This window comes from Kwoniella pini, chromosome 8, assembly GCF_000512605.2.
Source record: "Kwoniella pini CBS 10737 chromosome 8, complete sequence".
NCBI lineage: Eukaryota > Fungi > Basidiomycota > Tremellomycetes > Tremellales > Cryptococcaceae > Kwoniella > Kwoniella pini.
In genome coordinates, this window is record NC_091723.1 from 706,952 (window position 1) to 721,525 (window position 14,574).

Consider the following 14,574-nt stretch of genomic DNA (forward strand, 5'->3'; position numbering starts at 1 on the left):
ATTTACCACAAGCTGAATGTCATCATCAGGATGTCACTGAATAGCGTGGTAAACAACCTGGTTCGGGCAGCAGCAGGAATATCAAATAACATATCCGATAATGATTTAGACGCTCACGTAGCTAAATTATTAGCAGAAGAAGCGAAAGCAAGAGAATTGAAATGGAGTGAACTTGGTTTAACCGGTTTATTAGGTACCTCGTTGAACAGGAATGAATCGTAAGTCTTATTTGCACTCTTACTTATCTCGGAAGAGTGAGACGTTCTCAACTGATAGAGTGGTTACTATTTAGTACTGATAATTTACCTAAAACAAATAAACGATTCTTAGCTTCTGTTATTAGGAATGTAGATGGACATAATTCAGCTTTATTAAAATCTCAAGCTCAATCAGCTTATGAAATTAGATCAGAAAGAGGAGAATCTTCAAGTAGGAAACAAGTTGGAAATAGATTATTTGGTGGTGCTTTACGAGATGTTGGTAGAAATACCAATAATGTAAAAGGGAAAGAAAGAGAACGTGAGAGAATTCAAGATGCCGATTCAAATTCAAGGCGAAGGGAAGATGATAGAGTCAAACCAAGGTCTGAGAGATACGAAGATGATGTTGATTATTCAAGAAACGATGTTGATCCTGATCATCATCGATCAAGAGACAGAGGTCGGTCGAGTGACCAAGATCGATTTAGAGACAGGTCAAGGGATAGAACAAGAGATAGATCACGAGATAGGGACGACCCGGTTCCAGGAAGAAATTCAAGGCGACACGATAGCGAAAGATCTGATAATATATCACGGAATTATGACAAGCGATCTCGTAGCCCTTCAAGAAGTTTAAAACGGAGTGAATCTCCAAAACCAACGAAAGAATCAGCCAAATTACCATCACCTTCACCCACAGCTTCAAGATCTTCTGCACCTCCATTAGCACCACCACTTTCAAAGATGGATAAATATTTTTCAACAACATATGATCCTCGATTAGATTTCGCAAGTATTCCTAAACAAGGTCTAATTGAGGATGTAGGATGGGATAATATGTTAGCGATCTTAAAAGAAAAGGGTAAGAAGGTGAGTCAGTCGAAAAATAAGTAAAGATTGAAATATAAGATGAATAACTAATGATTATTTCTTGATTTTGGGTAGAGACGACATCAATCACCTTCGTTATTAGATGATATTTCAGCTCCACCAAAAGGGGTATTACCTTCTAAAAGACAATTAGATGAATATGAAATTGAAAGAAAATTAAAGAAAAAAGAAAAGAAAGAAAGAAAATTACGTCAAGGTTGGGATTCAGAAGATGAAGAACGTGAAAGAAAGAGAAAATCTAAAAAAAAGAAAGAAAAAGAAGAAGATGAAAAATATTTAAATTTAAAAAAAGAAGGTGGTTTAAATAAATCTACAAGTGGTTTATTAGATGGATATAATTATGTTAAAAAAGGTGGAACAAGAGAATGGGATGCAGGGAAATGAAATTCAAATATATACATATTTAGGTCAAATGGGTAATATCAATTTTGAGAGTGTAATGAAAGTGAACGAAGGGGAATTGTGCTAGGGATTTTTCAATGTCAATGTGGAATTGGAATTTTACTGTATATGAAGATACATTGTATGATCTTGTGTCACATCTATTGTAAACCTTTTCATTAATTTCAACACCACTTTGACCAACAGTGTTCTATATGTACTCCAACAGAATTCCTCACATGATCGCTGGCTCTCCTCACCTACGTTCACTTTCATTACGCTCTCAAAATTGATATTACCCATTTGCTTAATGAATATATTTATATGGTCATATCTCGTTGTATTCAATACCTTAGTATTTACATGCAATTTTCATCATTAAATTTGTTCTGATTTTTGGCATACTAAGTAAGTACGGTGCAGTTGTTCGCTGGCTTTACGATAGAAGATAGCTCATTATTATATTCATTCTCTTAATACGGAAAATGAAATGAATACGTTATGATATTAAGGCTACTTTATGTATATAATAAGCTATATGAAATGTGAAAAATATCGTATCAAGTAATCGTATCGTATGAATTATTTTTTCTCGTAACTCGTGAAACGGTCTTTCGTCTTTACGTTTTCTTTCCTCAATTCGAGAAATGTCCATCCTGTGTAATCTACCTACTCTTCAAGTATTTAACTTTTCCTTCCCATTCCATTTGACTCAGCATCATATATCCCATGATCTGCTATTCCTCTATCTCCACTAAATGTTGGACTACCTTTTTTCTCTTGTTGAGCGGCAGTCGTAGCAGTCGCAGCTATACCATTGAAAATGATATTTAGCATTTCCTCAAACTTCAAGACAATAATAAAATGACTTACGATCTCCAATACCTGCTCTTGTACCCCATCCAGTCTCATGTAAGGTGAATAAAGCGTATAATTTCATGATCGCGCTAATAGAATACAAAGTCATCAGCGTCCTTTTCTCACCAATTTCGCGTAGCGCAAAAAGCCCAAGAAAAAGAACTTACAAATAATATCCAAATAAGATCCAGGCTGGAACATAGATGATATGGGAAGGTCGGTACCATAAATGAGGAAGTAATTTAGCTGTTCTAGTGACCATCAACCAAACAAGATACTAAGGCATCCATATTAAGTCAGTTTTAAATTTCATAATTACTTGTAAGATTCTAGTAAAAAAATATATATAAATGACAGATGAACAAAACTCACTGAAATAACAATATTCCAAGCAGGTAAATGATATCCACCATTTTCAACATCTCTTGTACTTTTAACAATTAAATAAATAACTAAACAAGGTCCAACTAATAAAGTTAAAGGATTAATAAATTTATCAATCATAGTATAAGCAACATAAGGATGTTTTGTCCAAACATATCTTTCTGTAAAAATACTTCTAAAATCAGATCTCCATGTATTTCTTGTCCATCTAAGTACTTGTTTTAAAAATCTCCAATTTGGTTTCATTGTACTTAATAATTCAGCTTCTTTACAAACTTGTACATATGTATTCCATCCATGTGAAACCATCCATCTTGTTAAAAATTTATCATCTCCAGAATTTAAATGATATTTTCCTAACCATAAATCATTTGTAAATCCATATAAAAAATCTGGATCTTTTAAAATTACTGTTCTATATGCTGCTGTTCTACCTGATAAACAAGGTATACCTCCATCAATATGTGTTGAACTTGAAATTTCAATATTTCTAATTGTTAATCTAAATGCAGCTAAAACTTCCCAAATTGTCATTTTATCTCCACATGGTTTAACTCTTTGTGAAGTTCCAACTCCACCAATTTGTTGATCTTCAAAACATGCTAAAACGTAAGGAAGTAATGTAGGTGGCCAAATAGCATCGTCATCTGCGAAAACGATTATATCTGTTGTAGTATTTCTTATACCATGAGCCATTTGTAATCGTTTATTGGCGAAAGGGACGGTGAGGACTCGAATACGTGACGGGTCAACAGAATTAGCTAGTTCTTGTAATGGTCCAACCATTTTCTCCTCTGTAACAATGATGATTTCTTTTGGGGATCCTTCAAGCCAAGAGAAAGCGGCCTCTGCGAAATCATACAATGTTAGGGAAACTCAATGAGGATGGGAAGAGCAGGACAGTTCAAGGATCGATGACGCCTGGGTTAAGCAGTCATTCCCAAAGCAGCCTTCCTTATACATCATCGATCATGGCAGGTTCTCCCAGCTTCCCACTTTGTAGCAGATTTGTGCTCACCCCTGAATTCCTCTCCTGCATCAATGGTAGGTACGATAATGGTCACATCCTCTGCGGCTATGTAAGTTGGATTTTCAGGCAAGGGAATAGGTCTGTAAGCCGCTCGGGCTAAAAGTCTGATTATATACCATAAATATCGGTAAAACCTGGGTACGAAAGATGTATCAGCCTGACGCTCATCAGGTATTCCGACACGTAGAGAAGTGATAGAAAGAGAGTGTAAGAATGAGAAGATATCTACCCAATAACACCGAATGGTACGACTGTTGACAATCCGTTAGCTTAGTCACATCACGATAAAGAAGGTCTTCAAATTAGGTCCAGGATTTACTCACAAACTGGGAATTTATCTGCAGTGAGATACAACATATTTCCGTTCCCCTTTTGATACTATATTACAATCTTAAGTAAATTACAGAAATCCTTCTTGAAATTCGTCTTCTAGGAATATTTTCAGGGGGATACTGATCACTCCGCCGCAGGTGAGTTGATGAAAGGGTTTTCGTGTGAGTATGTCTTCGATATTTAGCGAATAATACACATCTGGTATTTCTTACCACTGATTTTCTCTCGAATGATATTGATAATGAAGTGTAGAAGGATTGTTGAACAATTGCTTCAATTTGCTTTGTTTTTTACTTATTTCGAAATGAATACGCGTAAAATGCCAGCCCCGTTCGTTCTTTTTACTTTTCTTTGTAGCCTCGCGCGAATGAGAATTTACGACTTTAAAGATCTCCCTTCCTTTCTTTAAATATGACAATGTCTTGGTATATCAAATTCCAAGAAAAAAATAATGATGATGATCAGTCAGTATAAAATAAACAGATAAATATTTAAAGCTGCTAAACAACGCTTGATGTGATCGTACTCGTAGTTATTTTAAAACTGAGTTGCACCAAAAAAAGAGGCACTCTCCGCAGCACAGTAGTATTAAATTCTAGCCCCTCTTCCCCTTTTTTAAATATATTAAGGAAAAACGCCACTTACTACGCTTAATTTACAAAACTGGTTTATATGACGCGCATGATTTTCAATAACTCAATTTATTCCTCATTTTATAATCATTCATGCAGATCTTTCTATAGCTTGTAAGTCATGTCTAGGATTCTTTCATTCATTCATTGCATCGTGTCAAAATGACTGCAAGCATCAATCTCTGATATGCAATTCCCCTTGGTATCAGTAGATTGTGGGATTATTGGCTTCCACCATCAGAATTGAGCTGGCTATGACTATCAATTTTGTCTCCCTTGGTCGGCCCAATCAACTTATATGCCTGCCTTTCCAGAGCAGCAGAGTAATGACTTGTGCACCGTCTCGAATATTCCCAACAATACCCCCTGTTAAGCATGGTCTGTTTACGGCTCCGCATGACGCATTCACAACGTCAAGGTTTATTCGGTTGAAACTTCTCAGGCTGATGTGATCGCCAATACACATGAAGTGATCATGGCGTTTTGTTTGGGATATTCGCAGCTTCTAGTGATATCCACCAACTTGTTGCACGGTACTACTGTAAGTCACACTATATACTCTTTTCAGAAGCTTCACGTCGGCCTCATCAGACAAGTATCTATCCTGACCAAGGGAATATCATCCCATCGAATGCAATCCTCATGTCATACTTCGAGCTTGGTAGCAAATTTCCTGTGATAGCGAACCGCTCAGCATTCAAAGCAATTGATGAAAATACAACTATGCACAGAATAATGATTCAATATTGAATGTAAAAGCGTGCCACAATACAGCAAAGGTCAATTGATTGACCGGAATCTAATCTTACGGTTAATCACCTTTGATTTAATAAGCGGTCCTTCATTAACTCATTATTCTCTCCTTCTTTCATTCTCGTTATTTATTCCAAAATTGAGCACATGCTAAATACCATTTCATAAATAACATATGCTCTCGAATAAACTCTACAAAATGCTCTCACCAACATTAAGAACAACTTTAAACATCATGTCAACTATTCGAACTCAAATGAATTTAGCAGCTGCTAATCGACTTTCCACAGTTCATAGACATCTTTCAACAACTTCTCAAGTTAATAAAATCGAGAAATTGACTGTGTTTGGAGCGGGGTTGATGGGTGCTGGTATAGCTCAAGTAGGAGCACAAAGTGGTTTGAAAGTGAGTTTTATATCAATCACTTCACAGAGCGACACCTTGCAGTTGATAAGATTGTGAGGTCAATACTTACATTTTATAATGAATTGAATAGGTTATTCTAAGTGATGTAACTGATAAAGCCTTAGAGTGAGCTATTCTGATCTTATAGGCTGATTTGGTATTCAAAACTTATTCTTGAATGTAAATTGCAGAAATGGTCTTAATATCATTTCCAAATCTCTTTCTAGAGTAGCTAAGAAAAAATCACCAGACGATATTGAAGGATTTACTTCTAATATTTTAAAAAATATCGAGACTACAACTGATGCGTGAGTTTCTTTCTAAATCACTTATGGAATTGCGTATACGTAAGCTCACGCGATGAATCTGTCTATCATATAGAGCAAAAGCAGTACAAGATTCTGATTTGGTAATTGAAGCTATTATAGAGAGTATAAAAGTCAAAAGGGATTTATTTGGTTTCTTAGATGAGAAAGCCAAGTGAGTGAATCAATTCTATGCAGAATGATCCATCAATCTCACATTGTCCAACACAATCAACCCAATTCATGAGCTATACTTACTGATGCTTACCGAATAATCAGAGCCGAATGTATTTTTGCTTCTAATACCTCTTCTTTATCCGTCAAAGAAATAGCCGAATCATGTTCAAATGACAGACAAGCAAGGTCAGCTTTTTCATCCGAGTCTTTCTCAGGTTGAGCAGAGAAAAGCTGACTCTTCCTCAGATTTGCAGGTTTACATTTTTTCAATCCTGTTCCAGGTACTTCCTCTCTTGAACTAGAAAACAAAATCGAATTGAGCTAATCTGAATCCATTATATCGACAATATAGCTATGAAACTTGTTGAAATCATTAAAACCCCTCAAACTTCCACCGAGACTTTCGAAGCTTTAAAAGAAGTTACTCTTCGTATGAACAAATCTCCTGTAAGCTGTAATGATACTCCTGGATTCATCGTCAATAGGTTACTCGTCCCTTATCTACGTGAGTCAAAGGCTTGCGCGTTGATCCGATTTCTCATTTGATGGTGGATGATTGACGATTGATCGTGTTCTGATTGTTGTAGTGGAAGCTATTAGAATGGTAGAGAGAGGAGATGCTACACCTGAAGATATAGATACAGCTATGGAATTAGGAGCGGGATATCGTGAGTTTTCATGTTACGTCAGATATACTATGCTTCTTCAGGAAATTTAGCTGAATACATAAATCATCTCGTAGCCATGGGAGTGAGTATAGCTATCATTTCTTAATTTGTTTTTTTGAGGAAAAGGACATTGGGAAAGTCGAATGTGCAATGTACTAATATACTACTTTAGCCCTTCAAACTACTTGATTTTGTTGGATTAGATACAACTTCTTATATAGCTCAAGGATGGCGTGAAAAAGCTCAATCGGGTGAAATTTCGAAAGAACTTGTTGAACCTATTGGACTATTGGATAAGTTGGTTAAAGAGGGTAAATTAGGTAGAAAGAGTGGACAAGGGTTCTATGAAGTGAGTCGATCTCTGATTATCTCAGCGATTATATATAATGACTAATCGTTCAATCTTTGATGTTTGATAGTACGATAACAAAAAGTAAATTCATCGAACAAGAATTATAACAACATGTGAATGTAACTCTATATATTATACAGTAATTCAGATATAAGCTTCCCGTACAAGATAAACAACTAATAGTAATACAAATTACTGAATAATCAGATTATACATTGACTTAATCCTTCTAAGAATCGTACGCGAGATATCCCTCTTTTGTACAACGAATTTTCAATTTCCTCAATTGAATAGATATTTGACCAAATTTTCATCATCATCATCAATATGTCCCTTATAATTATTAGCCTAAAGCCCACATTCCTCCATTACCTTTATTAATTTCTCTTTCTTTATTTTCAGCTAACAATTTAGCTAAACCTGATTTTTTCTTTTTCTTTAGATTACCAGATGATGAATTTAAATTACTCTTTTTACCTTGAACATCAATATTATTACTTATGATATTTGATGAAGTTGTTCTAGCAGGTGGTTGAGGATAACTAGGTAAATTTGGTGATGATTTAGGTATATGTGTTAAAGAAGGTCTTTGAACAAGTGAAAGTGGTTTTTGTTTAAATTCATTTTGATATGTTTGTGATATTGAATTTTCATTTATTACCATTTCGGTGTTGGTGTTTAATGTCACTTCAATATTTGATTTTAAATCTTGTTGAAAAGAATTTCCTAAATCAAGTTGTAATCCAATTGAATTCTGTAAAGATTGACCTAATTCCACCTCTATCATTTGATTAGATTTATTTCCATTCTTTTCAATTTGTTGATTTTGTTTCTGGTTCTGGTTTTGGTTTTGGTTTTGATTCAATTTCATTCTTCTTGTTATTCTAGCAGGTGGATAATCTTTTAAAATTTCTTTATTTGGAATAGGTTTTTTATAATTTATTCCACATAAAGAACAAATTGGATTTCTACGTTGTTTAATTTTTTTAATTGGTGTTCTAGCTTTATTAAATTCCATTTTATTATTTAATTCTTTTTCAATAATATTATTATTGTTTTCACCTTTTTCTCTTTCTTTTTCTCTTTCTCTTGATCCTCCTAAAGATAATCTTAATCCACCACATGAATTACACCATTCTTCTAAATTTTTTCCATTAAATTTATTTGAAGTTGGAATTAATAATGATAATCTAATACGAGCTAAATGTAATGCAGCTAAAGCTGGTGAAACATTTTGTAAAGCAATAGGAAGATTAAGTAAATGTTGTAAAGTTGGATCAGATGCATTAATAGGTTGAGATAAAGTAGAACAAGTTTCGTATATTGATGAAGAAGGTAAAGGAGATGTTGACATGTTGTTTCAAATTATTTGAATTATGAAATGATATTAGGAGAATGGGGAATATCCACTTCGCTGTGGACTACTCGTCCTGTGAAAAAGCTGGATGAGGTAGAATGAAATGTCGCAGTGAAGAGAATATAATACAAGAAGAAGGATCGAACAAAAAGATTAACCTGATCAGACAAGTGAAGTGGAGGAAAAGTGATTCAATAACAATAACAAAGGTGGCAAATTGAAATATTATCTTAAACGGGAGTATTACATAAATTTACGGTAAATCAGGACACTATAGTAGCCTTTATTGAATTATAGACAACATATAAAAAGTTGAATCATTGACGCGACGTAGTCAACGATGAGAATTTATATTACAATAGCAACGAGAACCTCAGTGCCGCCAACAACACACCTCACTCAATTGACCTTTACACCTAGCTGTAAGAGCGAGATATCGAATCTCGTCATAAATCCATCACAATATGTCTCAACGAAAGTGGTTCAGTATGTTTTTATTATCATCTTATCCTCGTTGTTTTTTCAATGAAAATAAAAGCTAATGATAGATGCGAATTTCACTTTATACCCATTTCATGTATCGACTACCATCTGACTTTCAAATATGAATATATTGATTGGAACTGACCGCACCCTCCCTTCGTCTTTTTCTTGCTGCTTTCCATTCCTCTACGTATGCGATCAACAATCACCATCACCATCACCAACGTGCAAAATGAGCAGATCTTGAAGCTCAGACGGACGATGCGATTTTCGGAGGTGTAAGTGATAAGTTGAGAATCAGCTGATCATCATTCATAGTCCTGAGCTGACTTTATATTGGGTTTGCGCTTAGAACCAATCTGCTTATTCCGGATTGGGATTAACTAGAACACAAAGAATAGGAGGATTTGCAGCATGTAAGTGGTTTTCTTTCTTGAGACATCATTATTCATGAATTTACTTTTATCTCCATTCGTCTCTGGAAAATAATTTGACTAATGAGAAAATTTTTTAATTAGGTTATGTTGGTGGATTAGGAGTATCACTATTAGGAGCTATATTATTATTCTTAGGAGCAACAGGAGCATTTGCAAGTGAGCATCTACAAAAATTTTTTTTTTTTTTTTAATAACTCGCAATTGATTCATAATAGATTAACTGACATTTCTTTTTCTTTATTTTTTTTGGGGGGGTGTAATTAGCTTTATTCGGTGTAGGAGCAATTTTATCATTATTAGGTACAGGTTTTTTAATAGGATTTAAAACTCAATTAGAAAAAATGTTTAAACCAGTTAGAATAATTGCAACAATTTTACTTTTCATTTCAATAATTATGACTTTTATAAGTGCTTTTGTTTTACCTGCAATTTTATGTATTGTTTTTGTAATTATACAATATTTAGCTTTTTTATGGTAAGTCTTTTCTCAATTGATTTTCATTTTATTCTTTTTTCAATTGATTTATTAATTTATTTATTGATTTTTATTTTTATTTTTTTCTTTTAGGTATTCATTATCTTATATACCTTACGCAAGAACTGTGAGTATTATTTAAAATGAATTAAAAAGATTGAAAGATTGAATATTCCAAAAAAAAAAAAAAAAAAATTGAAAATTCAAAAAGCTAATTTAATTTAAAATTCTTTTTATAGCTTGTAAAAGGTTGGGTTGGAATGTAATTAATTATCAATTACATAAACTCGAAAACAATTTAAAAAAAAAAATTTACCAAGTTTATAACATCTCAAATCAACTTACAATGATTATGACCGAAAATAAAAAGAATAATTATGACAATTTAAGAAATTTTTTTTTTTTTTTCTTTTTTCACCCAGGTTTATTTTGATTTATATATAACTTATGAATAAAAAATGAAAAAATATTACAAAGTAATTTGATTTGTTTCATAGCTTGTGAATTATTGTGTAATCAATCTGACAAATAGCTAAGACAAATAGAAGAACAAGATAGTATTCGAATGACATGGTTATTTGCATGATTTCTACTCTACTTGTAGTATACCTACTACCGAGTACAACAGAGGATGGTCGAAATCCATCCTCGAATACAAGAGTGAAATGCGGATTCTAATACAATCTGCAAAACCCTTCCCGAGCTTTAAATTCTGCACCTCCAATTGATATATGAGCTACTTTTGGAAGCCATGTGACAATGATGTGCCAATGTCGATGAAGTCGGACGGCGTCGTAGCGAGTACAGTATATCATCTTGCGGTTATAGGTGACCCGAGATTATACCAGTATAATCACGCTCGAAACGTCGTGAGCTTAATCAATACATGGAATGCCACGCGGACAACATGGAACATAGTGGGGTCTTTCGTAAGGATTCGGCCTGATCTGTTGGTACCAAAACACAACTATTGCCAATACAGAGTTTGGATATCTTCTTTGGCGAAAGCGAGACCACATGCCGGACACTTTCGTTGTCGAGAAGCAATTCGGGCTTCCAAGCAAGATTTACAGAAAGCTACGACGATATCCTGTCAATCAGAGCATCCTCTTTTTCAACCAATTTTGACTCACTGTGCATGCACTTGACGATGACCTGCTGCTTGAAGTTCTGCTCACAACACGAACAACGAAGAAGTTTCTGTGTAACAAGACCACCCAATGTCAGCTGAGCAGCCAATGAAGCTGAAAAGTATTGTTCACACTTACAAGTAGTTTATCCCGTTCTTGTTTCATTTGCCATTCTCCTGCTGACATGTCTTTATCCTTTTCAGCAGCGGAAATAGCTTCTTGACGTTCTTTGAGCTTCTTAATTGTCTTAGCCGAAGTCTCTACTTCATCTTGTAGTTTCGCTCTTAATTCCTTCTCAGCTGTAGCCTCAGCGACTCGTTGATACATAATTTGTTGGGCCTGAAACAACGACGGGCGTGAGATCAGCCGTCGTGACAACACTTGAACAGCGAAGTATTGCACACTTACGTCAGCTAAAGCAGCTTGAGATTGCTGTAACCGCAACTCTAATTGGGTTTTCTCCGATGTGGTACTAGCCAATTGAGTTTGGAATTCCAAGGCAGTGTTCTTTAAGGAGGTCAAACCTTTCTCATTAGCGGCCTACGCATTACAATACAGTCAGCCCAACTTCCTGTTCTGGCCACGAGCTGTCCCGCCCATAACAGCATGACAATGATGTTGACGCACGATTTGAGTCCTCAGACTTTGCTCTACCTCTTGGGCTCTTTCTAACAATTTCAATTGCTTCTCTACAGTCCTCTGAGCCAATTTGCCCTCAGCTTCAACAGCCTCCTTAGCTCGCATAGCGGAGAAGAACTTGTTGTCTGCTTTGGCCTTCTCAGTTGCTAACCTAGAGATTTTCAATTCTCCGTCTTTCAACTCGAACACCTTGCTTTGAACCGTCTGGTCAAGGTTTTCCCATAGTTTGGACAGACCCTCTACTTCGGTGTACAATGCGTTGGTAGCCTGCAAAATAACAAATCAGCCAGGATTCTTTGTAGAAACACTAATCGAAATGACGGAGCAAGATCATTCCGAAAACATGGAATTACGGTGAAGTGCATTCAGAATTGCAAAGGGACTCACAGCCTCAGCTTCGCCCAGCTTCATTTCCAAGATGCTCCTCTCTTTCTCCTTTTCTTCCAGCTGTTTTGCTAATTGGCTTACATCCTCTGACGCTTGAGCCTCTGGTCCCAATATTTTGTGGTATTTTGCTAAAGCCCTCTTGGCACTGTCCGCATCCGCTCGTAGCTGAGCTCCTTCTTTGGCCGAGGAGTCCACAAGCTGAGCGCTGAGAGCATTGATCTGATCTTGAGCTTGAGAAACCTGGTCTTCCAAAACCTTGACGTAGTCTCCTTCAATTCCGTTATCAGATTTGAGGAAATTCAAATAGCCCTCAGAGTTATGGCTAGCAGCTAGAAAGCCTTTGAGACGTCGGACTTCAGAGTTGAGGAAATTGATCCTTTCTTGACGAGTTTTACTTAAATTTTCGTATTGTTCGGCATATCTAATCTTTTCAATTTCCTTTGCCTTCCTTTCCGATAATTCAGAGGTCATTTCATCTCTTTGACCTCGCAATCTAGCTAAATCGCTATCCCGCTTTGCAATTTGTGCTCGTAGCGAATCAGTCTCAGCCTTGGCCTCGGCTATAACCAAATCACGGAACTCTTGATTTGAGTCCCGCAAATTGTCCAACTTCTTCTCACTACTCTCGAAACGGCCTTGGAAGGTATTTGCCCGATTGATATGATTAGAGAGTTGGTTGAGGTAGACCTGAAAAAATGGGGATTCCCTCAAAACTGTCTCGGAAGGATTGTGGGCCAATACTCTCAGTCGATCGACTTCTTGCTGCAGAACCGCTTGTTCAGTACGTAGATTTTGAAGTTGTTGCAATCTTGATTCAGCAAGTTGTTCCAATTCAGCAGTATCTTGAAGAGCACCACTAGCGGTAGTTCCAGCCGGAGCGATACTTGCAGCGCCATTCAAAGGTTTGACATCCTCTTCCATCTTGCCATTTGGGGTAGCGTGACCTGAGCCACCATTCGTTTTGCTTGGTCCGGCAGCACCCGGTGTACTCGTTCTCTGACCGGAAGACTCCTCCTTCCATTCATTGATCGCCTTGTCGTGCTCCATTTGTTGACGATCTAGGGACTTTTGAACCTTGATCAAATCCCGTTGAAGCACATCCTTTGATTCACTTAGGCCAGATATCTGGGTTTGAAGCAGTTTCGAATTTGCTTTCAGTGTACTTGACTCGGCCTCCAATTGTAAACATCGTTTTTGAAGTTCTTCAGTCGATGATGATCGGTGAGAACCTTTATTGGCTATTTCGAAAAATCGGCCGACCAGTTGTTTAGTCGAAGGTAGTCGAGTTTTGATCGCATTTTCGAGCTCAGGTCGAGTGGTAGCAGGATCAAAATACGCTGGATATGAAGAGCTTAGCTACTTTGCTGAGATATTTTGAGGACCGAATGAATACTTACGCTCTAAAATTTCTGCTTCCTTCAATTCGACTTCCTTTTTACCGCCCAAATCACGTATAGCAGCTACTACCTACAAGAGGAGTAAGCTTTGAGCTGCACTTTATCACAGTACCCAGCCTACCTGATTCCAGCATAATTCGACGGCATGAAAGCTGGCTTCAAGCACACGGCGCTGAGCTTCGACCTCGTTTGCTCTTTTAGATTCCCGCTCGGATGCTCGACGGTATTCAAGCATTTGTCGAAAGATGGCTTCTTTCCGCTTCACCTGGAAGAGGATTAGAGTCAGCAAAAAGACTGTATCCGAGCGGTGGCAGTACATGATAGGGTGAATGGCAGGAATGGGGGGGAAGAATGATGATTTGTAATACATCTTGCTTGTACCCAACTCGTTTTCTGATCGTGTGCCCTGTATGTATTTACGAAGCCACCAAAAGATATGATTACTCACCTCTACAACTTTCATCCAGTCTTCAATACCATCTTCGTCATTTTCATTTTGATGTGTTGGACTCGCATGACCACTTAAGACACGCCTTTTAGCAGATGGAGAAGGGGTATCATCAATAGTATTATCTCGAACCCTTTTCAAATCTGCGTTCATTTTTTTCGAATTTCCTTCTTACAAAGCCAACTTCTCATATGTAAGAAGACTTTTAAAAGGAAAACGAATATTTGAAGGGTATACAAAATGGATCAAGAAAGAGAGAAAATAGGGAATGAGATGATAAATATATATTTATTTGGATTAAACTTAGCTTAAAAACATGAAATCCTCAAATGACCTTTACCATAGCATCCCATATCTCCACCTCACCATACGTCTTATTTCCTCGGGAATATCGTCAATGTGGCACTTTAATTGATTATTGCCACCCAACTTTTTACAATTTACCCCGCAT

The 14,574-nt window shown here is 36.4% G+C and overlaps 6 protein-coding genes across 6 annotated transcripts; 3 read left to right on the plus strand and 3 right to left on the minus strand.

Moving 5' to 3' along the window:
* Window positions 1–30: 30 nt before the first annotated feature.
* Window positions 31–1,475, plus strand: I206_106012 (uncharacterized protein; the record flags this gene model as incomplete). Its single annotated transcript, XM_019156564.1, has 3 exons — window positions 31–218; window positions 293–1,070; window positions 1,146–1,475. 3 exons carry the CDS (start codon window positions 31–33, stop codon window positions 1,473–1,475), a joined length of 1,296 nt encoding a protein of 431 aa, XP_019010366.1.
* A 681-nt stretch (window positions 1,476–2,156) lies between these two features.
* On the minus strand, window positions 2,157–4,101 carry I206_106013 (uncharacterized protein; the record flags this gene model as incomplete). Its single annotated transcript, XM_019156565.1, has 7 exons — window positions 2,157–2,281; window positions 2,346–2,419; window positions 2,498–2,607; window positions 2,703–3,562; window positions 3,733–3,878; window positions 3,974–3,995; window positions 4,068–4,101. The coding sequence occupies 7 exons, from the start codon at window positions 4,099–4,101 to the stop codon at window positions 2,157–2,159; spliced, it is 1,371 nt and encodes a 456-aa protein (XP_019010367.1).
* Window positions 4,102–5,661: 1,560 nt separating this feature from the next.
* I206_106014 (uncharacterized protein) lies at window positions 5,662–7,455 on the plus strand (the record flags this gene model as incomplete). The annotated part of the gene is made up of 11 exons (XM_019156566.1): window positions 5,662–5,868; window positions 5,960–5,994; window positions 6,060–6,176; window positions 6,250–6,348; window positions 6,453–6,536; window positions 6,597–6,631; window positions 6,703–6,855; window positions 6,938–7,018; window positions 7,093–7,100; window positions 7,191–7,367; window positions 7,438–7,455. 11 exons carry the CDS (start codon window positions 5,662–5,664, stop codon window positions 7,453–7,455), a joined length of 1,014 nt encoding a protein of 337 aa, XP_019010368.1.
* Window positions 7,456–7,713: 258 nt separating this feature from the next.
* On the minus strand, window positions 7,714–8,724 carry I206_106015 (uncharacterized protein; the record flags this gene model as incomplete). Its single annotated transcript, XM_019156567.1, has 1 exon — window positions 7,714–8,724. The coding sequence occupies one exon, from the start codon at window positions 8,722–8,724 to the stop codon at window positions 7,714–7,716; it is 1,011 nt and encodes a 336-aa protein (XP_019010369.1).
* Window positions 8,725–9,191: 467 nt separating this feature from the next.
* On the plus strand, window positions 9,192–10,388 carry I206_106016 (uncharacterized protein; the record flags this gene model as incomplete). Its single annotated transcript, XM_070203227.1, has 7 exons — window positions 9,192–9,213; window positions 9,451–9,488; window positions 9,563–9,626; window positions 9,729–9,803; window positions 9,912–10,122; window positions 10,216–10,249; window positions 10,362–10,388. 7 exons carry the CDS (start codon window positions 9,192–9,194, stop codon window positions 10,386–10,388), a joined length of 471 nt encoding a protein of 156 aa, XP_070059328.1.
* A 701-nt stretch (window positions 10,389–11,089) lies between these two features.
* I206_106017 (uncharacterized protein) lies at window positions 11,090–14,276 on the minus strand (the record flags this gene model as incomplete). Its single annotated transcript, XM_019156569.1, has 9 exons — window positions 11,090–11,199; window positions 11,256–11,322; window positions 11,391–11,591; window positions 11,661–11,792; window positions 11,880–12,158; window positions 12,279–13,615; window positions 13,676–13,745; window positions 13,797–13,940; window positions 14,124–14,276. The coding sequence occupies 9 exons, from the start codon at window positions 14,274–14,276 to the stop codon at window positions 11,090–11,092; spliced, it is 2,493 nt and encodes an 830-aa protein (XP_019010371.1).
* Between the last annotated feature and the right edge of the window lie 298 nt (window positions 14,277–14,574).